The sequence below is a fragment of the Lynx rufus genome, unplaced genomic scaffold, assembly GCF_022079265.1.
Source record: "Lynx rufus isolate CCGP_SWC_20201006 ecotype Redwood Valley unplaced genomic scaffold, mLynRuf1.p SCAF_8, whole genome shotgun sequence".
Taxonomy (NCBI): domain Eukaryota; kingdom Metazoa; phylum Chordata; class Mammalia; order Carnivora; family Felidae; genus Lynx; species Lynx rufus.
In genome coordinates, this window is record NW_025814896.1 from 28,747,452 (window position 1) to 28,771,096 (window position 23,645).

The 23,645-nt window shown below is 46.6% G+C and overlaps 1 protein-coding gene across 2 annotated transcripts; it reads right to left on the reverse strand.

The window, feature by feature from the left end:
* Positions 1 to 7,594: 7,594 nt before the first annotated feature.
* On the reverse strand, positions 7,595 to 22,232 carry LOC124503037 (signal-regulatory protein beta-1-like). 2 transcript variants are annotated; one of them, XM_047067770.1, is made up of 6 exons: positions 22,078 to 22,232; positions 14,321 to 14,674; positions 13,458 to 13,613; positions 10,803 to 10,829; positions 10,489 to 10,626; positions 7,595 to 10,016 (listed from the first exon to the last, which is right to left on the reverse strand). In XM_047067770.1, the coding sequence occupies exons 1-6, from the start codon at positions 22,145 to 22,147 to the stop codon at positions 9,997 to 9,999; spliced, it is 765 nt and encodes a 254-aa protein (XP_046923726.1). In that variant the 5' UTR covers positions 22,148 to 22,232; the 3' UTR covers positions 7,595 to 9,996. The 2 variants fall into 2 exon arrangements, with proteins under 2 accessions (XP_046923726.1, XP_046923727.1); XM_047067771.1 differs by lacking the exon at positions 13,458 to 13,613 and having other exon boundaries at positions 22,078 to 22,227.
* Positions 22,233 to 23,645: the final 1,413 nt, after the last annotated feature.

The window sequence follows — 23,645 nt, forward strand, 5'->3', positions numbered from 1 at the left end:
CAGGCATCTCGGGACCTAAGTACCAATGGGCAGAAGGAGACAGCAAAGGGGACACTGTGAGTTTAAATACCTCACTCCACTCAGGAGACAAAGGTGACCTAGTTGCTCAGAGCAGTGGAGGTGGGCTTACCTGAGCTTCCGATGGGCTTGTATGTGCCGTGTGCTTCCGCAGACAGTATGAGGCTGGCCTGGATGGGAGGTTGGGTCTCGTGCTGCACCTTACAGGTGAGCACCTGTTCGGACCCCGGCCCTGACAAGTTCACCAAATGCAAGCTTTCCAGGGTGTAGGTCCCATCGCTATTCTGCTTGGATGTGAGTTGCTCAGCTCCCTTGACTGTATGGCAGTTCTCCGTCCAGGTGAGATGCACACTCTGTGGATAGAATCTCTGCACGCGGCAGGTGACAGCCACCAAGTCCGAGAAGCATGAAGACTGGGACACTGTCACTGTAGGGGGAACTGACACAGCCCAGAGAAAGCAGACAATTACTATAGGAAGGCCACTGTGGGAGCCTGGGAATTCCTTGACGATGGGTCATCTGCCCAGGGTCTGCCCCAGAGGAGGATCCAGGTACTTGTGAACAGATTCCTGCATAGGTAAATGCATGGCTGAATGAGAGTGTGCTTTGAGTGAATGCATGCTTGATGCATGGTCGGATGGAGGAATGCATGGATGAAAGAATGAATGGGCTTGATGAAAGCCTCCAAAACTTGCTCTCTCTCTCTCTTTTTTTTCCACTTTGGCCATGAAAGATGCAAAGATGAACATTAAATGCCATTTAAGAACCTACAAGTCAGTTGACTTCACTCCATGACTTGATAATTCTAACATTTTAAGATTCACAGACTCTACATCTTTGTGACTCCAAGATACTGAGATTTTACATAGGAAGGAACTAGGATTTGGAGAGGTTCCCCGTGGTGAGATTCCATCCAAATCCAGAGGATTATATGGAGTGTCTATGGCTTATGTTTGGAGTCAGGAAGCGGGCCAAAATAGATACAATGCATATTCTTGAGTTCAGGTTTGTCCCTAAACCTCAGAAAGGCCAGACAGACTTGTAGGCTCAGTTTAACAACTTTTTGGATCATTCCGTGCACACATGTAGTTGCATTTAACCTACTTGAATATCTTTTGAGTTTGGAGTTTTTCTGGCCCTGTGTTCATGTTGGTAGTTGGGTCATCACAAAGGGCATGGTCTGTCACATGGCTTCATTCAAGAGTGGGTACAGGGCCCAGACTGACGGAAGAGCCATGTATAGAATCCCAGCCTACAGGGTTGTTTGTGGATGAAGGGGCACAGTATCCGGTGTGTTATGATGATTCGGTACATGTTTCAGATTTTGAAAAATGTAGTTTTACAAACCAAAGGGATGGAGGTTGTCAGACTGTACTCCCCATTCACAGACACATAGATGCCTGAACTAGACGCATACCCCACATAAGGACGCTCTCTTATTAACTTCACACAGTAATAGGTGCCCATATTCTTGGGCAACAATCACTGATGCAGATGGAATAGTCTGTTTGGTTGACCTCTGTGTTTCCACTTGGTTTACTAGGGGAAGTGACTTCCATTGAAACTGTAGGCCCGTTCTTCCTGGACCACAAGACAGGCCCTGCTGGGGAGTGAGCAGACACATTGCAGGCCAGTGTAACGATGTCTCCAGCTCTGACTGACAATGAGCTCTTCAGCCTGGTTCATCTGGAACTCTTTACCTGAATTTCCTGGAAAGAAACTTTGCAGTGTTTCTCATGTTCTTTGTCTTGGTCCAAGATGTTCTGAGGGACTGGTTCTAGGTCAAGGTGGGGTCTCATTACATACTCTTTTAGCAACATGTACTGGCACAGAAGGATGACAATTACAAATTGGGTTGCCATACAGGATGAGGGGAAGAGGACCAGTGTACAGAACGGGGTGGGTACCTTTCTTCTGCATCGTAATATGAGGATGGGCTGCAGCATGGTAGACACTATAATAAACAAGGGAACTTGCCGAATAACAAATGACCACAAGCTTAATGATCTAAGAAAACACATACTATTTCATAGTTCGTGTGAACCAGGATTTCAGACACAGCTCTATCGTGCACAGAGGGAAGTTGATGTGAGTCACAGGGAGAATGGCATGTACAAGTCTGAGGACCATCTGAGGCTATGAGAGGCTAGGAAAGAGGCCTGGAACAGACTGTCCTTAATACAGTTTGTAGCAACTTTATTTATAATTGCCAAGCTTGAAAGCAGCCAGGATGACCTTCAGTAGTTGAATGGATAAGGAAATTGTGGTACATTCAGACAGTGGAATCTTATCCAGTGCTAGAAGAAAGGAGCTGTCAAGCTCTGAAAAGATATGGAAGAACCTTAAATGCTCATTATTAATTGAAAGGAAAAGCCTGCACACTACGTGATTCCAAGTATATGACATTTTGGAAAAGGCAAAACTATGGACACAGTAAATACATCAGTGATTGTCAGGGGTTAGGGTGGGAAGAGAGAAATAGAACACAGAGGATTTCTAGGGCATTAAGGTATAATACTGTATACTCTGTATAATATATAAAGGAGGATATCGCTATACATTAGTCCAAACCTATAGACTATACAATACCAAGAGTGAACCGTATTGAAAACTATGGACTTTGGATGTTAATGAAATATCAGTGCAGGTTCATTGTTTGTAATATATATACCACTCTGGTGAAGGATATTGATAATAGGAGAGGCTGTGATGTGTGGGGTCAGGGAGCAGTATGAGAAATCAGCTGTACCTTCTGCTCCATTCTGGTGTGAACCTAAAACTGCTTTAAAATATGGTATCTATTTATAAGTAAAAGTCATTTCCATATCAAAGATAATCTAGATTTTCTTCTATGATAGCTTCTAAGTATTTTATAATTTTGTGTTTTCCATTATATTTATAAAGGCTGTTACATCTGTGTCTAGATTCAGTTTTTTTTGCATATGGACGTCCAGATGTCCAACTGTCCCAGCAACATCTGTTGAAAAGGCTACTTTTGCTCCTTTCCCAATGATCTTTTTGCTGTATTTATGTGGGTGTTATTTCTGGGCTTTCCATTCTATTACATGGATCTGTGTGACTATTATCTCACCAATGCAGTGTTTCAATAACTGGAGATTTCTAGTAAGTCTTGTAATCAAGTGGTGTCAGTCTTCTGACTTTGCTCTTCTCTAGCATTGTGTGGCTATTCCGGATGTTTAATGCCTCCATATAAACTTTAGAATCCGTTTGTCAATACTCATAAGATAGTTTTCTGGTATTTTTATCTGGATTACAGTTAATTCATAGATGAAATCGTGAAGAACTTGCATTCTAACAATATGGGTCTTTCTATCCATGAACATGGCATGTGTCTTTACTTATTTAGTTCTTTTTTGGTTGCTTAGAGTGAGGTGTTTTGTTTTGTTTTGTTTTGTTTTTCAACGTTTATTTATTTTTGGGACAGAGAGAGACAGAACATGAACAGGGGAGGGGCAGAGAGAGAGGGAGACACAGAATCGGAAACAGGCTCCAGGCTCTGAGCCATCAGCCCAGAGCCTGACGCGGGGCTCGAACTCACGGACTGCGAGATCGTGACCTGGCTGAAGTCGGACGCTTAACCGACTGCGCCACCCAGGCGCCCCTTGTTTTGTTTTTAATGTTGGCTTCATCCCCAGCACAGAGCCCAGTTCAGTCTTAAACTCACAACCCTGAGGTCAAGACCAGATCTGAGATCAAGAGTGTAAAATTTAACCAACTGAGCCACCTAGGCACTTCTGAGAGCTGTAGGGTTTTTTGCAGATGTTTTTAATCAAGTTGAGGAAATGCCCTCCTATTTCTAGTTTGCTGAGAGTTTTCATCACTAATGGGTGTTGGATTTGTCAAATACTTTGTCTGCATCAATTGTTATCATCATGCAATTTTTCTTCTTCAGCCTGTTGTTGTGATGGGTTAGAATGATTGATTTTCAAATGTTGGAACAGCTTTGTATGCCCAGGATAAATCCTACTTAGTCACGTATACATAACTTTATGCTTTGTGAAATTCTGTTTGCTGACACTCGGTTGAGAATTCTTGCATTTAGATTCATGAGAGATATTGGTCGGTAGTTTTCTTTTTTTATGTACAGTCTATGAGGTTTTGCTATTGAAATAATAATGGCCTCATCAAATGAGTACAGAAATGTTTCCTCCTCTGTTTTCTGGAGACGACTGTATAAAATTGGTATTAATTCATTTTTAAAAGTTTGCTAACTGGGCCTGAGTGTCTCAGATATGTTACTCATTCCTAAAACATCCAAACTTTATTCCTCCTTCCTTCTACTAAGATAATGGTCTTGGTTTCCTCTTTCATCTGATCTAACCCCCTGCAGCCATCTGCTCTATCAGAACTCAAGTCCTCTGCCCAGATAGATCGATGGCCTTAGGGAAGAGACTTCACATGCTTGCTTAGTAAGCGGAACCTGCGGGGTTCAGCTCCCGTCACTTACCTGGTGAGACCTAGTGACCACTTCCAGCTAACGTTCCCTGAGCACACAGACCTCTGCCAGTTTGTAACAGTGATTCTCTTCGGATGAAGCATTTGTGGATCCTTTCCTTGCTTCATAATTTCATGTTTTCCAACATGTTTTTCTCCATTGTGAGGTGGCGTCTGTGTAGTGGTAATAAGTGTAAAACTCAGGTTTTACACTTCCAATATGGTTCACTCTTGGTATTGTATCCTAGGGGTTAAGGGATGAGAGCTCTCAGGTGTGTTGTGTTGAGCCCTGTAACCATGGGAGGTGTGTCCATTATATGAACAAAAAGGTCTGGAACAGACGTGAACACTGGGAGATTTTGTGAGCTGAGGACCATTCCAACTTAGTTCTGTAATTTCTGGCTGGGAAAGAGAAAACCCTCCTCCAAGAAATTCTAGGGAAACAGGTAAGGAGAACAGTAAAGAGGCATGGAAGAACCCCCACCAAACATACCTGAGACCCCACTCACCTGTGAATCCTGCAGCAGAGTCAGCAGCAGGGATGGCAGAGAAGGGCAGCATAGGGAAGAAGGGACAGACATCATGGTGGACCTTGGAGCCTTCTCTGTCTGAGTGTTGTCCTGGAGAGGCCTGGGACTCTGTGCTTCGAGAAGAGAAGACACTCCCTGCTTCCATGATGTCAGAGGAAAGGGATTGTGATGAGAGGAAAGACCATGGGACTGTAACACTTTTTCTTTGAGATTATCAGTTGAGCAGACAAGGTGGTTACAAGCTGAGCAATTGCTACTGGAAATGTTTGGGGTTTCCAGAGTTAAGACCATGACACCCACAGGCTTGGCCTCATTCCGAGCCTTGTCCCATCTGAGGTTCTCGCCAACCCACAACCCTGCCGATTTTAGAGGCCTCGGAGACATGGTGTGGGGAAGAGGTTAGAGTTTTGGACATGGCAATGGTTTGTGCTTTAGAGGATGGAGGAGACCGCAAGAAGGTGGGGCTCAGGGAACACTCTCCAAGAGGGAAAGCAACATACCTAGAAACACACCCAAGAAGGTGAGGACTGCCTTTGCTGTCTGTGCTGGGTTCTGGGCCAGCTCGGAAGGAAGGGAGTGGAGGGATTCAAGAAATGCTGTCAGAAAGAGAAAGGAACCAGCATGCTCGCCTCCGTCTCTCTCATCTCTGGAATGAGCTATACCCAAGCACCAAGGTTGTGTTTGGGGACTCTTCTAAGTCCACACTCAGCTGGTGACCCTTTAATGTCCATGAGCCCATAGTCATGCACTGACAGCTAGGGCTATTTTGCTACTGCTTCCTTGTGAACCCTTCCTCCTCTTAGGGATATACAGGATGTTAAGGCCAGGAGGGGTGGTGGAGGAAGAGGCGAATGCCAGGCAGGCCCAAACTGCCTATAGGAGATGCCAAGACTCCCCTCCACCAGTGATGTCACCATTGTATCACATTTTTCTGGAAGGGCGAATTCCATGCTGTGAAGCTATCCATGCCCCCTGCTGAGAGTTGGACAGAATCTTTCCCCCAGTCACCAGCATCTCTCCCTTCCCCCCACCTCCAGGAGACTTCACACCTTCCATCAGACTCTAAACTCTTCAGAGACTGGGATTTTTAGTGCCTTGATGGTCAAGAGCACTGGCTTTGCAGCCAGATGCAGTCAAGCTCCCAATCCTGAATCCACTTCTTGGTGATTGAGCTATACATCTTTTGACTTTGAAATTTTCATTTGTATGGCTCAAACATTCCAAACTGAGTTCATAGTCTGCTCTCAGACATTCTCTTCTCCCCTTCCACCATGTTCAGTATGTGGCACATCCTCTTCCCATTTGGTCAAACCAAGAAGGGACCCATGTTCTACACCCTCACTTGTCCACTCTTGTCTGCCTGCTCGAGGCCCTGCTGGTTTTACCTCCTAAACACCTGTGGAATCTGTTTCTCCATCACGATCATCTCTTGCCCGAATGAAAACTATTACTTCCTAAATGGCCACCCCCATCTTGTTTTGCCTGGTGTCAGCTCTGCCTTCTCCTTCATCCAAGGTGGTCTTCTACGACACAGATCTGATTATACCCCTTTCCTGCATAAAGAGTTTTGTGGTTTCTCATTGCTCTTGTAAAGTCAGAGTGCTTGGTATTTTGTAAATGGTAATGGTGTATATTACACCAATATACATATATTACATTGGTAATATACATCCTTTAAAGCACAAATCATTGCCATGTCCAATATACAATGGTATATTGTATATGGCATGAGGTATATGGTATATGGACTATGGCTTGTAGTGTATGGTATATGATATGTGGTCCATCCTTCCATGACTGGCTTGGCCCCTAGAGTCAAAAGGCTTCCCACCTTTACTGGTACCAACGACCACACGGGAAACAGTTATTAAGATGAATATTAACAGGCGGGTCTTTTCAGGGAGTACTTTCAGGACCAAACATGTGGAAGGGAGGAGAAGGGAGTAGGAATGTGTAAAAGAAGTTGAGCTGCCGTGAGGTCCCAATGAAGATTCAGCCGATCTCCTATGTGATCTGGTGCTAGGATGTGATTTCAGAGTTGTCCTGAGCTGGGGTGAGCGGGCTGGGCCTCTATATCCCCATGTTGAGGAGCCACTGGATGTGGCAGGTTACCTGGCATGACCTGGGGCAAGGTGGCTGTCCTCAGCTGAGGCCATCTCAGAGAGGGTCACAACCCAGGGCCACCTCCTGAGACCTGGTGCATCACAGCATCCACCTTGCTCTGCAGAGCCCCTTAAAACTCTGTTCCTTGACCTCAGCACATGGATTAACCCCCTTCCCCCCCACATTGCGGTCCTTAGAACTACCCCACTCATCCAGGGGCCTAGAGGTCTCTGAGCACACCTGGACGATCTATGCTTTACCACTTGGAAAAGTTTAGGATGAATGTCATGGGGGACTGAGAAGTAGCTCCTTCTGGGATCTCTGAGTGCCTGGCTCTGGAGTGAGCTGTGGCAGAGGACAGAGGAAGGAGGAGAAGAAACCTCAGACCTGAAGGGAGATAAAACCTGGATATAAACACAAAATCCCCCCACCACTCATTTCCTTGCAGTGTCCCCCAGCGGGGTGCAAAAGGAAGATAGAGAACTGAGGACAAGATGTTAAAGTTTTTTTTATTGGACTCAATTTTGTGAAACAGTTTTACATTTAGAAAAAACTTGGAACAATCCTTCAGAGTTTCAGTATACAGCTGCACACAGTTTCCCCTCTTATTAATGTCTTACAGTAATCTGGTATATCTGTTATAACTTAATGAACCAATATTGGTACATTATTATTAAGCAAAGTCCATAATTTTTCTAGATTTTACTTGACTTGGGCTACTAGAAGAAAACACTGTAAACTAGATGCCTTGAACAACAGGAACTTCTTTCCCACTGTTAAGGAGGCTGGAAGTCTGAGATCAGGGTGCCATGATCATTGGGTTGGGATGTGTGTTTGCCACAATAGCAAAGCAGGTGGTTATGTAGTCTCCTGGTTTCCCGCGATAAACCTGCGTGACATTGTACAAAAGTGAAGAAATGGCAAAAGGGAATGGGCACAAAGCTGAAAGTGCACAGGAGAAAGGAGAAAAGATGAGGTTAGAGGTCAAGTTCAAACTGAATGTGAGAGGGGTTCATGAAGCCATGGCGGCCTTCATGGGAATGCTGCCGGGAATACCATTGCCCGAGTCTAGATATGCACCCAGAGGAGCAGAGTGAAGATAAACTTACCACGTACCTGAGGAGGTGGGGCTGGGGGTGGGGGCGGGGACAGGGAATGTCCCGGAGGGAGTGACACCAGCATATATTCACATTAATATTGTAAAGATATCGCAGCATTGGAAGTGCAAGGGATGGAATGTTAGAAACTGATCCCAACTGAGAAAGGAGTGACACTGTGGTTAGAAGAAGGCAAGCCCTCTGCAAACTACTCTTGATAAGTCTTTACAAAAGATAAAACACTTCCCTTTTCAACATTTCTAATGTTTGCAATGACCCATACCAAATGAATAACAGCTTTACTTTTCTTTTTTCATGTCCTTATACATTCCTAACTGATAGTTGGAGGGCTTCTAATGTGTTGAAAGAAGTTTTTAAAGGTCACAGAAAAATTGTTACTTTTCCCCTCTGATTATTGAGATCACTTCGCTTGCTTTCAGTGGCGCTGTCATTGCCTAAGTCCTGCGTCACTGTGCAAAGTGACCACTGTCTCCATTTATCGTGTCAGCTGATCTTAAGTTCTAGGGAAACAACTCAGTTTGGATTTGAGCTGTGAAAACACACAGTGAGAGACAGGAATTGGTATTTTATGTGGGTGGTTTGAGGAAGGTGCTTTTCATAAAGTGACTGGTCAGCAGAGCTTGAAAGGGGGAGAGACCAAGCCGTGCACATCTGTAGGGGGAAGAAGCACAGAAGGGAGACAATTTGACCTCCATTTCCAAAGGGTCACTGTGGCGGAACCCGGAGAGTCTGTTAGGCACGTGGCAATAGCCCAGGAAGGGATGCTGGTGGCCGGGACCAGGGGGCAGCCCGGGAGCGAGCAGTGTGCAGGTACTGGGTGGAGCTCCCTGGTGGGCGGGAGGAGGCTTGCCCTCGCTCCTGAGAGCTTTCCAGGAATTTTGCAAGCTAGTTGTTCCACTGTTGGCAGCTTGAAATTGGCCGCATTGGAAGTGTAGACGCCGCAGAAGTGGACAAGCACTACAAATCGGGCTTCTTTTTCCTCCTGAGAAGTGGATTGTTGAACATTTACCATGTCACCACTGGACATAGCATTATGAAGGCAGAATTGAACACGGGGTATAAAGAAGGAAATCAGGGAAGGGTCCAGGTTTCTGGACTGCCAGCACCTATACACGAGCGGGGGGATCAGGAAAGATGAAGCTGAACGGGGAGCTGGTGTCCCCGTCACAGGGAGAGGAAGGAAACCTCTCTACTTTGAGTAGAAGGACATGTAGGCAAAGAGGAAGGAGAATCATTTCTCTTCTTCCACCCAGGATGGGATTCATTTGCATTCAGGAGGCATTGGAGAACCTCACTGAGGCTGGCGAGTCCGGGGGTTGGGAGGAATGGCCCACGAGAGCACGGCCTTGAGTGTGTACTTAATGGCCACGGTCCCCAGGAAATGGATGAGAGATAGCCTGGTACACGTACACGTGACTTGTTTCTCACATTCTAGGAAGATACCCGTCTGTCAGTTTCCAGAGCACGTTCCCATGGCCCCTGCTCAGGACCAGGTATGAAGACCAGCTCTGGGGGCAGCAAGGACTGGGAGAGGAGCAGCAGGAACTGTGGGCAGGTGGGTCTCTGGGGAAGCAGGCATCTGGAGCAGGGTTGTGGAAGCTTCTAGTTGTTCCTTGTCTTAGGCTGGGCCCCTCAGGGAAGGAAGGAGGCAGCAGAGACCGAGGATGGCATGTAGCAGGGGAGGAAGGAAGGAGCCGTGGACCCATGTTCACATTTCATTATCTGCTCATCATTCCAGAAATGTTCTCCACGTGTCTCCTATGTCCTCGGTGCTATTTTCCTCCTGGGTCACCTGTAGTGAGAGGACAGGCGGTCCCTGACATGGAATGTGCCTCCTCAGCCTTCCTCCTTAGGTCCTGATTGCCCTTCCCCATCCTCTCCAGTCTGTCCCATGGAGGGTCAGAGCGGGAGTCGTCCTCAGAGCAGCCAGCGGACACCTGTCACATTCCTCTAAATGTGGACACCTTGCGCCCAAATAATCTAGAGATGGTCTCCACGGGGTTTCCCACCATCCAGCCCCTCTACCCACTTCCTTCCAAGAAGCCCTAGGACTCTGTGCACATCCTTTGACAGCCCTTGACCCCACCTACTTCCTGCAGGACCCCCACAGTCTTCTTGGGAGTTGGGAACCTCTCGGAACAATCCCTGAGGCTCCAGAGGGTGTGGACGGAGATGCGTCACCTGCTCTTTACTCCAGGTGGGCGCTGACCCTGTATGACCTGTGGGCTGCCCCTTCCACTGACCTGGCTCCTTCTAGGACTGACCTGGCTCTGTCCTCCTTGTCCATGACTCACAGTCAATCCATCGCTTCCTGTGGCCATAGATGGCAGAGACAAAGACGAGTAGCAGCAGCTTGGGGCCCAGGGAGAGAGCCACCAAGAGTGAAGGAGAGAGTTCTAGGTCTGAAAATGAAGGGACAGGAGGCAGCATCAGAGAGGGATCCAGGAGTCCACTCCCAGGGGCCTCCACTTACCCCAACCGAGGGAACCTGGGCCCATCAATGGTCTGAAGCTCATGAATTTCCCCTGTGAGAGCCTCGAGGCAGAATTCAGGGTAAGAAGTACTTCCTTTCACTCACCTTTTCTCAGGCTGCCAGCTCTCCTTCCTGAGGGAAGACATGGGGACAATGAGAACTCAACAACATGCAAGTGAGCTTTACTGACTTGTTCCCCACACCCCATGGGGCAGGTCTGACACTCTCCTTCTGAGGAGGGAACAGGCTCATAGTTTACAGAGGGTCACAAGATAAGTGGGAAATCACTCACTGCTGTCCTGTAGGGTGAATCTGTGACCTTGTCTTTGGACGAGGACATGTCCAGCCTTTCAGGGTCATAGCAATGAATATCAGCCCAGCCTCGAGTACATTGAGAACAATGTCATGGTGAATGAGGTGCAAGGCTGTCCTGCTTTCTTCCACGCATGGGCCTTGATGACCCCGTGTTCTCACGTGTTGAAGGAGCCCTCAGGGTGACCTGACCTCACAAGACCTGCTGCCTGGACAACACCCTAGAGAGGTAAGAAATGGGGCTTCAAACACCATCCAGCCCACACAGACCCTGGTGCCAACATCAGGGAACATCTTTCTGTTGCACATAGATCACTGTTCTGGATGCATAGCTTCAGATTCTTTGCCATTTTATAATGATTGCTTTTTGCTCTTAGATTTACATCAAGAAGTCCCAGTAAGTTTTTGAAATATACGGAATAATCTTTGAGGAAGAGGCAGAGACCCCATTTTTACCCCTGGCATGTTGGCAGATGGTGGGTCCCAGCTAGGTGGCCTTCTGCACTTATACTCAGTTGAAACAGGTGCATTGCCCATGTTTGCACCTGCTTCTAGAGGGCAGCCTGCAGCAGAGGCCTGGAGGAAGAGCGGGTACAGAGGTTTCACCCCTTCGCTCCATTTTAAAAAGTCAATAATAGCATCTGGCTCGTCCAAGTATGACTCTTCTGTGCTGCCTTGTGTTCACTATCTCCCTTTGCCAGTCTTGCCTCCTTCCCTGTCTCACATGCATGTGAATCGGGCAGCACTCCACAGTGAGCTATCCCCCTTCTCGTATATCTTAGAGGCTGCTTCCCAAGGCAGGTGACCTGCGGAGTTTGTCTGGGAGGGGTCTGGAAACCCAGCTCTAAGGTGCAGAGACAGACCCGGGTCTCAGTCAGCTGACTGGCCAAGAGGTCGCCAGCCTGGTGGGTGGCGGGGCAGGGGTAGGGCCCAGCTGTCCCTGCTACTGTCACTGCTAAAACCTCACAGTGGTGACCTGGGATGATGTGAGCAGAGAGGATGGGAGTACCCTGGCAATCTGGAAATGAGTTGGGAATTACAGGAACTATGGGATTGGATGGGTGTTGCTGGGCTGATGCCTTTCAGAGAAAGACGATGCAAACTAAGACCAGTGAATCACACCTGAAAGGTCAAGTGTGAAAGAGGACATCCGGGCAACATTGCAGACTCACACCTCCTAGAGCCGGAGGGAAGAAAAAAGCTAAGGACATAATTGGGTCCACCATCACCATAAGAACATCGGCGCTACAGAGAAGACTGGATTCTCAGATTCAGTGCACCTGCTTTGCCAGAACAGGGCTGTGATGGGGAATGATGGGAGACAGATACTGAGATGTGGGATAGGGACTTTGGAGACAGGGCATTCAAAGCCCTCAGGGCACTTGTGTCTGCTGAGGACAAGGCAGCACCTTAGTTACTCATCTCCGAATAGAACTTCTAAACCCAAAGGAAAAAGAATAAAAGGACAGTAAATTCTATGGAAATCTGGTTCTCAGTAGTCCTTGAAGACAATGCCCAACCTTCAAAATCTCTGGGAGACAAAAGAGAAAATTCACCAAATCCAAAAGCTCAGTCACTTACACTGCTGCCCTCCCACCCTCACCAGCCAAAGGAAAGGGCAGGTGAAGGGGCCAAGGAGCCTGAAAGTTATTTAGAAATCCCACTGCCAATATTAAATCCAACTTAAATTAGAAAATATTGAAATACGTCCCGCACATCAGGACATAGATTATAGGAAACTGTTTCAAAGTATGCCTGACTTGGCCAAGATCCCTCAGAGTCTGTGAATAGGGTACCTTCCATGGCAAGAGAGACTTGTGTGGTCATTAGGTAGGGTTTTGAGTGGGTCGTTATCTTGGATTATCAGAGTGGAGCCAACTTAATCACAAAGACCTTTACAAGTGAAGGAGGGAGACAGGAGAGTGGGAGCAGGAGGTATATTGACCGCAGCAGAAATAGGTCAGGAATGGGACCGTAGGCGCTGGAACAGCAAGGACACCGACTACCCCGGGGCGGCCAGAAGGAACGCTTCCTGACAACTCATTTCAGACTTTCTGCCTCTGGAAATGGAAGAAAGGAATGTGTGTCATTTTAAGCCACTGAGAGTGTGCTAATTACTACTGCAGCCATAGGAACCTGAAACAGGGAGGCAGGGACGTTTTAAGAGAACCGTGCCAGAGTATCAAGAAGACGGTTGGAGCTTTCTTCCGCTGTGACCAGGACAGTGAGTGTGCAGAGAGAGCAGGGCTGTGCCTCAGGCTGCTTGGCATTTAACCTTGGCTCCTTGTTTTCCTGCTCGGGTCAGATCCCCTGAGCCTCGGTGTCCCCATCTATGAACAGGGAAGACGAGGCCCCTCCCTGTAGCTCTGGTGATACGGAGTAGCTTTCATGATGAAGATACAGTATCTGGCCTGGTGCCCCCCAGGGTCCTCCTTCATCGGTTCTCACCTGAATGGGAAGCTTGGGGAAGAGGAAGAAGCAATCTGCTAGAGGCACAGGTCTTCCTGGTGGTGGAGCCAGGTACTAGCTGTGCTGCTGAGACAAAGGATGTACCCCTGGGACCTTCCGTAATACCTGCACCATCAGAAAAGCCACCTTCCCTGCCTATGGCCAAGGGATGTGCAAAGACTCAGTTGCTGTTATGTGAGTTAGCGCCTGAATCGCACGAGGGTTTTCTGGACAGACCCACAGCCAATACCCAACCTCTGGCCTCTCCTCCAAGCTGGACTGTCTGTAGAAACAGGGAGCCTGGGATGCTTCTCACTGTGACTTTTCTGAAGGTGAAAGAAAGACGTTGTCCTGCATCCCTTCCCTGGGTGCGCTTGTCCTCACCGGAAGGGAGGGGAACATAAGCTTCATGAGACAAAAGCCGTTGCCTGTTTTGTTCCCTGCGACTTCCACAGCACCCAGAGCCCAGAATGCACCCAGCAGGTGCTGAGTAAGTGCTGAGTAAAGGGAGTGCTGGCCACATGAAGCAGAGGTCTCTCCAGAGGCAGGGGTGAGGTGAGGCCTTGTAACTGGGAAAGTCACTCAGACTTTCGGTCCCTCATCACTGGAACCAGAGGGCTGGTCAGGATTGGAAAAGGGAAGAGCTGGGAGCCTGCAGGCGGAGGTTCCAGATTTTCCACCAATTACCAGCCATGGGGCCTTGAGCAAATAGCACAACCTCTCTAGGCCTCAACGTCCCTGATCCATGGAAGGGGCTGATTCAGGGGCACCCATAACAACACCTGATCCTTATCTGTTGCTCAAGCGATGGAGGACATTCTTATTGACTTGTTGTCACAACCAGGGGACGGAGCGATACTCACCGCTCACGGTGACCTGGGTGCCTGGTCCAGACTTAAACTCCACCTCATGGGCCCCTTTCTGGAACTTCACACAGTAGTAGGTTCCAGCGTCTGCTGGGGTGATGTTACTGATGCGGATGGAAAAGTCCATGTTGTTTCTTCTTGTGGCGTCTGAAACATTTGTTACGCGGGGAAAGTGGCCTCCTCCGAAACTGAAGATTAACTCCCGGTCTGGCCCTGTCCCCCTGAACCACCTGATTTTCCCAACGGGGACCAGGGAGGTCAGGGTGCAGCGCAGAGTGGCTGTCTCTCCAGCTGTGACAGACACCAGCTTCTCAGGCTGGATCACCTGCAGCTCCGCCTCACCTGCCACACCTGGAGGGAGAACAAAGCAGGTATTTAGCATCCTTGTGCGATCCTGTCCGTCCGCTCAAGTGTTTATCCACAACAGCTTTCACTGAGTGCACACCGTGAGCCCAGCCCGCTGCATGTACATGGCATGTAGCCCTCGCGATGAGCCTGTGACATGGGACCCTGTTACAGACGAGGAAAAGAAAACACAGAGAGATTCAGTGATACATATATCACATTTTCTTTATCCATTCATCAATAATGGACATTTGGGCTCTTTCCATACTATTGTTGATAGTGCTGCTATAAACACTGGGGTGCATGTGTCCTCTAATCTGTGTTTTTGTATACTTTGGAGAAATACCCAGTAGTGCAATTGCTGGCTAATGGGGTAGCTCTGTCTCTAACTTTCTGAGGAACCTCCATACTGCTTTCTAGAGTGGTTGCACCAGGTTACATTCCCACCAACAGTTTGAGAAGGTTTCCCTCTGTCCGTATCCTGGCCAACATCCGTTGTTTCCTAAGGCGTTACTTTTGGCCATTCTGACAAGTGTGAGCGGTATCTAATTGTAGTTTTGTTTTGTATTTCCCTGGCGATGAGTGGTATTGACCATGTTTCTTCATGTATCTGTCAGTCGTTTGTACGTTTTCTCAGCCATCCAAAGGAATGCAATATTGCCAATAGCAATGACGTGAATGGAACCAGAGTGTGTTATGCGAAGGGAAATAGGTCAGTTGGAAAAAAGATACTGAATGATTTCAGTGATAGGCGGAGTTTAAGAAACAAAACAGATGAACAGAGGGGAGGGGAAGGAAAAGTAAAATAGGATAGAAATAGAAAAGGAGCGAACCACAAGAGACTTTTTAGCTATAGAGAACACTGTGGGTTTCTGGAGGGGAAGTGGGTGGGGGGATGGGCTAATTGAGTGATGGGCATTAAGAAGCAGAATTGTCGTGATGAGCACTGGGTGTTATATGTAAGCAATGAATTATTAAATTCTATTCCTGAAACCAATACTACACTATATGTTAACTAACTTGAATTTATTTTGTTAAATATAATTTATTGTCAAATTGGTTTCCATACAGCACCCAGCGCTCATCCCAACAGACATAAATAAATGGAAAAACTTCCTCTGTTCGTGCATTGGAAGACTTCATATTGTTAAGATGTCAATACTACCTAAAGCGATCTACAGATTCAATACAATTGTTATCAAAACCCCCATGGCATTTTTTTTTTTTTTGCAGAAATGGAAAAGCCCATTCTAGAATTCATATGCAGTTTCCAGGGACCTAGATCACCAAACAATCCTAGAAAAGAAAATAGTTGGGAAACTCATACTTCTTGATTTAAAAACCTACTACATAGTATAATAATTAGAGTACTATAGTACTGAAAAGAATAGAGGGATAGAGCAATGAAATTGAATAGAAAGCCTAGAAATAAACCCTCACATATATGGTCAAAAGATTTTCAACAAGAGTGCCAAGACCATTCAGTGAGGGAAAGAGTACTCTTTTCAACATGAGATGCTGGGAAAACGGGATATCTACATGCAAAAAAAGAATTTGAACCCTCATTTTACTCTATATAGAAAAATGAGCTCATTGGATGAAGGGACCTAAATGTAAGAGCTAAATGTATAAAATTCAGAGAAAAAACCATAGGCAAAACTCATGATATTGGATTTGACAATGATTTCTTGGATAAGAAACCAAAGGAACACATAATAAAATTAAAATATATGTAAATTGGACTTCATCAAAATTAAAAACTTTTGCATAGCAGGGGACAATATTAAAAGTGAAAGAGGGACGCCTTGGTCGCTCAGTCGGTTAGACATCCAACTCTTGATTTCAGCTCAGGTCATGATCTCACAGTTCATGAGTTCAAGCCCCAGGTTGGGCTCTGTGCTAACAGTGCGGAGCCTGCTTGGGATTCTCTCTCTCTCTCTCTCTCTCTCTCTCTCTCTCTGCCCCTCCTCCACTTGCACTCTCTCTGTCTCTCTCAAAATAAACAAACTTACAAAAAAAAGTGAAAGAACTCACAGAATGGGAGAAAATATTTGCAAAGCATATGTCTCAGAAAGAATAACCGGCATATATAAAGAATTCCTACAATTCAACAAAAAAATGTCAAATAGCCCTGTTAAAAAATGGACCAAAGACTAGAATAGACATGTCTACAAAGAAGATACTCAAATGGTGAGTCAGCACAAGATATTGAACATCACTAGTCATTAGAAAAATGAAAATCAAAACCACAATGAGATACGCTTTCATCCCTGAGAATGGCTTTTATCAAAAACAAAAGAAAGCAAAACCAAAATACAAGAAAATTAAAAATCAGAAAATAAGGATTGAGTAAGCTGTGGAGAAACTGAAACTCTTGTATGTCGATGGTAGAAATATAAAATGGTGTGGCCGTTGTGGAAACAGTTGTGTTATCATTAAAATTTAAATGTAGAATTTGCCGTATGATCCAACAATTCCACTCTTAGGTAAATATCCCCCAAATTACAGGTAAGTACTCAAATACTTGTACATCCTTGTTCATAGCAGCATTATTCATGATAACTGAAAGGTAGCAGAAAAAATTCATTTCTATCCATAGATGAATGGATAAACAAAATGTTGCTGTAGGTATGTATGTGATATATATATGTATATATATATATACACACACACACACACACACACACACACACATATATATGTATATATATGGAATTTTATTCGGCCTTAATAAGCATTAATAAGCAATGATAGTCTTGGGGTGCCTGGGTGGCTCAGATGGTTGTGCGTCTGACTTTGGCTCAGTCATGATCTCACGGTTTGTGAGTTCGAGCCCCGCATTGGTCTCACTGTTGTCAGCAAAGAACCTGCCTCGGATCCTCTGCGCCTCTCTTTCTGTGTCCCTCCCCAGCTCACACTCTCTTTCTCAAAAATAAACAAACAACAATAACAGCAGCGACAACAACCAAGAGCAGTGATAATCTGATATGTACTGTAATCTGGATGAACCTCAAAAGTATCATTCTAGGGTGACATATGCCAGATACAAAAGGACAGATATATGGTTCCATGCATATGAAGTACCTAGCAAAGACAGATTCATAGATACTAAAAAGTAGTTGCTATGGGGGTGGAAGGAATGGAGAATTCTTGCTTAACGGGTACAGTGTCTGCTTAGGATGTTGAAAAAAATCCTGAAATGTGCGGTGGTACCAGCTTCACAACTATGTGAACGTACTTAATGCCACTGAATTGTATCCTGAAAAATGGCTGAAATAGTAGATTTCGTGTTATGTATATTTTAGCACATAAGAAATATCTACTCAAACAAGGTGATCCCCCCCCATGTAGAGCCTTTCAATTGGACTAAATGGCTCAAGGAGAAAGAAAATGTATCGTTCCAGGGGCTCATGCATTTGAGAAATCTGCCCCCGAAGGGGGAGATAGAACCATGGGAATGTCTAAGCAGGGGAAATAGTAGGCTACAAAATTGTTCATGTTCTGCAAAGAGTTGTGGGACGTTGCCTATGGCTGAACATTGAGTTATGCATTGAAAAGACGCGAGCCGCCTTTGGAGCAATCGTTGAACTGCGTGTGCCAGACTTTGCAGGTGGATTTCACTGCCTCAGTGACTAGCCAGTCTCTGAAGACACAGAGAAATACAAAATTATTCCTTATTACTGGAAGTGTCCTAAAAACGAGGCAGGGATATAAATCAGAGAAACGGGCTGTTCTGGCACCACACACACACCTGTGTTCTTTTCTATTGCTCAGCTACTCCTCGGGGAGAAAATTTGTGGCTCACTCTTGCAGAGTGTGAGCTGGTAAAACCCATGCACTTAGCACGATTTGCGACCGAGCATGTCTCCTCAGGAGGGCACGTGTTACCACAGCCAGGTCTTGGGTGTGCCAAGAACATCAAGTGGTTTGGTTTATGAGTTTGGACGAGGAGACTGGGGTGAGGAAACTGAGCTGCTAAGACAAAAATGGGAAGAAACAGGAATGCATTTTCGGAGGAAGACATGGAGGGACCAGGAGAGGGAGGAGGTAAGAGGGATCAGAGCATCAAGAGGAACCAGGGTGGGGCGCCTGGGTGGCTCAGTCGGTTAAGCGTCGGACTTTAGCTCAGGTCATGATCTCACGGTTTGTGAGTCTGAGCCGTGCGTTGGGCTCTGGGCTGATGGCTCAGAGCCTGGAGCCTGCTTCCGATTCTGTGTCTCCATCTCTCTTTCTCCCTGCCCCTCTCCTGCTTACACTCTCTCTCTCTCTCTCTCTCAAAAATAAATACTTCAAACAAACAAACAACAAGAACCAGGGAAAGGTGTAAACTCTGCCATCTGTGAATCTATATTCCTCATAGATTTCCATCTCTGGCCCAGGCCTCGTCTCTGAACTCTGGAGTTGTATGTGCAATGAGCCACTCAACAATTTGCATAGATAGAAGCAAACCTCTCACTGTTCACACTGTCCCCAACTGAACTCCTCAGTTTCCCCCACATCCTTGTACATCTCAGATGAGGCACCTTTATTCTCTGAGATGCTCAGGTCCAAGCCCTTGGGAACCTCTCTTTCCACTCCAAATCCTATGTATCAGGAGATCCTGTTGTCTCCCCTTCTGTATGCACCCACAATCCGACCTCTTTCCCCTTCCTCTCCTGGCTGCTGTCTGGGTGCAAAATGCTTTTCCTTGTTTGCATCAACACGACGAACTCTTGAATGCTCTAGTCGCTTCTGTCTGTGCCCTATGGTGTCTAATCTCAACCAAATGCTAGCATAAGTTAAAACTCATGGTGGATCATGTCATTTCTGTCTTCAGAACCTTGCAAGGGCAACCATTTTACTCAGAGTGATAGCCCAAACCCTTGAACAGAACAGGAGGATTCTACTCTCCTGCTGTTCCCGTGCTGTTCGGGAAGGCTCTTTCCCCAGAAGATCACATGGCTCACACCCCAACTTCTTGTAGTCTTTGCTCTAATCTCCCTGTTCAGTGATGCCCACCCAGGCTACCTCTTTAAATACATCCCACCCTGAAGAGTCTCTCATTGTCTTCTCCAGCTGTACTGTCATGTTTTTCCTTAACACTCATCACTTTCTAAATTTTTTTTTCAATATATGAAATTTATTGTCAAATTGGTTTCCATACAACACCCAGTGCTCATCCCAAAAGGTGCCCTTCTCTATACCCATCACCCATCCTCCCCTCCCTCCCACCCCCCATCAACCCTCAGTTTGTTCTCAGTTTTTTTTTTTTTAAATTTTTTTTTTCAACATTTATTTATTTTTGGGACAGAGAGAGACAGAGCATGAACGGTCGAGGGGCAGAGAGAGAGAAAGACACAGAATCGGAAACAGGCTCCAGGCTCTGAGCCATCAGCCCAGAGCCCGACGCGGGGCTCGAACTCACGGACCGCGAGATCGTGACCTGGCTGAAGTCGGACGCTTAACCGACTGCGCCACCCAGGCGCCCCGTGTTCTCAGTTTTTTAGAGTCTCTTATGCTTTGGCTTTCTCCCACTCTAACCTCTTTTTTTTTTCTCTCCTTCCCCTCCCCCATGGGTTTCTGTTAAGTTTCTTAGAATCCACCTAAGAGTGAAAACATAACACTCATCACTTTCTAACATACTATGTTATTTCCTTATTTGGTATGTCTGTTGTTTCTTTTCCTTTTCTCCACTACGATATAACTTCCACGAGGGCATCTACTTTTTCTCTTTTAATAACCAGTATGCCCAAAGCTCACATAACAGTTCTTGGCACCTAGTAGTTACCCAGTAAATATTGGTGTAATGTGTGAATTGCCCAGTGTGATCCCTGTCTGAGACCCTGCCCTCTATTCTCAGTGGAGAATTTCTCAGGAAAATATAATGAGAAGCTGAATTTCCCATGAAGATGACTGTGGGGGAAAAAACTACTTGCATATACTCAGAAAACGGAAGAGCCCAAAAGAAACAAACCACAAATGCTCTTCCCCCCTACCCTACCCTTCCCTCCACCCACTGGCAGATCTGCAGAAATCTCATGGGATGGATGTGGGGCCATAGGGTTCGAGAAGAGCAATGGTTAGACCCGTGAGATCTAGAATCAAACCGCCTGAGTTCAAATCTTAGCTGTGCCTTCACCACTGAGTGACCTTGGGCTTTTCTGTGCCTTCTTTGCTTATCTGTAAGGTAGGGGGACAGAAATGTCTACTTTGGGTACAAAGATCACAGGACATAACAGACACATACATTTCCAAGTGGGTGTAGCACATGGTGAGTGCTCAGGAAATTGGAAAGTGATTACACATGAGATTTCCTGAGGCCTGGAGGCATCAGCTGACACTAGATGGTTGGGATCAGGATATGATTACAGGTGCAGATCATACAGGCAGGATCCTCGGTATCTTGTACCCCCTTTTTTCCTCCCCACTCCGGTCCAGCATGGAGGACCTCCAAGGTAGTAACGCACAAAGTTCTACTCCTTCTACCCAGAGAGAAGTTTGCTTGTCTTAAGAGCTTGGTGGATAGTGAGCAGTACTTTAGAGAAGTAGAAAAAGTGGGTGAGGAGCTGAGAGACAGGGAACCAAACATCTGTTCACTGTGCATTTCACGTAGAGTGGACGTGGCGTGAGGAAATCGATAAGAAAGCGTTTTCAGATATCCCATACCCACATGTGCACCCTTCCTCATGCCCAAACATGTACACACACACATACACAAATGCATTCCTGAGTATACATGAAGTGTGGCCCAGCATGCTAGCATACAGATCACTTTGAGGATTCCATGAAATTGTCATACATGTTAAAAGCCGAGTAAAAGATTCGGCGCATAGGAATCACCCAACACATCGTTAACCAAAGTTTGGGAGGACACACAGCAGAACTGGAACTCTGGAGACCTCGGAGTGTGCTAAGTGATGCCTCTTCTTTTGTTTCCCTCTCTGTATTTTCTGATGTTTGTTTAGTTAGCCTCCACCGAGAAGCCGAGCAGCATAACACGGTGGAAAGAATGAACCGTGGAGCTGGGTGGCCTGGACGTGAATCCCGGCAGATGCACTGACTTAGGTAGCTGACATTGGGCCATTAACTCTCTCTGCCTGAATTTCCCCATCTGCTGATCAGCAGTACAGTCCTAGCTATCAGGCAGGGGTGTTGGGAGAATTAGATCATTTAATACCTACAAACTTGTCCTTGTGACAGATGGAAGCCTCCACTGTCTGGATGCCTCTGGTAACAAGCTGTAGGTGATGGATGCATAGAGGAAATGCTCAGATCCCCGACTTCCTGCTCTCAGATGACACCCAGTCCTTGGTCTTCTGTGGCAGCCCTGGGTAGCACACCTCTGGTTACCTGGAAGCCCTTGATGTCCAGGGACATGGGAGGTGTTGTGGGATCAGGAAGAGGGGATTGTACCCCAAGGCAGTGCTTACCTGTGAGTTCCAACAGCAGAGCCAGCAGCAGGTAAGGAGGCAGGTGGGGCCCGGAGGCAGGGGCCAACATTGCGGAGGCCTGGGGACCCTGCTCTGTGCAAATGTGTATGCTGGGTAGAATGGGCCTCTGTTCTGTACAGAGGAAAAGCCTTCCTTCTCCTGTCATTAGGGGAAGTGCCTATGATGGGGTGACATGGCTGTGGGGCAACAGTCTGCTTCTAGATTGTGAAAGAGAAGTCAGGCAGAGAAGACCTCACTTGGTGAGGGGTCCTCTTCTCTTTTTCAGAGAGTGGAGAGGCCCAGGAGAGATAATGCTTCCTGCCTGCATGGGGTCTCTGCCCCCTCCAGTGGGCCCTCCCCCCATCTTGAGGTCTTCATGGTGATTCCCCACTTGGGAGCCCCAGACCAAGGTGGATCTGCAGTTGGGGGCTGTGTCCCAAGCTCCTGAGCCCAGAACACTTAGGGGTGGCTGGCTTGTGGCCTCAGGCTCCACCAGCCTGCCAAACGACAGGGGAGATGTCTAGAAGTGAAGTAACTCCATGCTTTGGAGTTACGCAGCAGGAAGAAAAGTGGTTCACCAGAGCCTGTCCAACTTTGTGATTGAACGAGGTCTATTCCAGAAATGACTCCCCATTCCAACCCTGTATGTTGCAACTGGTAAAATTTCACCCAAAGGCATAGTACAGTGTGGACCTCTGAAGTTGTCTGTGCTTGGGGCACCTGGCTGGTGCAGTCTGCAGAACATGTGACTCTTGATTTGGGGACTGTGGGTTTGGGCCACACCTGTGCAGATTACCTAAAAAAAAATATCTTAGAATAAAAAAAAGCAGTTGTATGTGCTTACATCATCTTCTCTCCTCTTTCAGGAGAGGCAGTGGGTTATAGGTCCCAGAAATCATCACACTCCCAGGCATTTATCTGAGTGAAATGAAAACCAGGACCTCACAAAAACCCATGTGGGAATGTTTACAACATTCTGTAATGACAAAAAGCTGGAAACATCCCAAACGTCCAGTAATAAGGGAAGGCTTGAACGAACGATAGTGCATTCATAGCAGGAACTACTACTCAGCAGTAAGAAGGAATAAATTATTTACATGTGCACAACTTGTAAGTTTCCGAAGGCATTATGTTGAGTGAACAAAATCAATCTCAAAACGCCACGTACTGTGGGAATCCGCTTACACAACATTGTCGAAGTTGTAGAGAACAGATGGGCATGTGCCAGAGGTTTGGTGTGGTGGGGCGGGTGGGCACTCTGAAAAGCCAGCACGACGGAAACTTTGCGGCCATGGAGTTGTTCTGTACCCTGAATGTGGTGGTGTTTACATCAAATACACACGAGCGGAAAGACGCAAACAAAAGCTGGGAATGTTACAAGACTGAGCTATAAAACACAGTGTCGTTGTCATTCTAAGGTGGACACCCACTATGACGTTATCTAAAATTAACATATTAAGATGATGGGCTAGAAACATGCACGCAGGGTGTGGGGTCCGGAATACCAGAGCATTGTATCCCCATCATTCATAGTGGGATGTCAGTGAACAATGCCTACGGGGGAGATG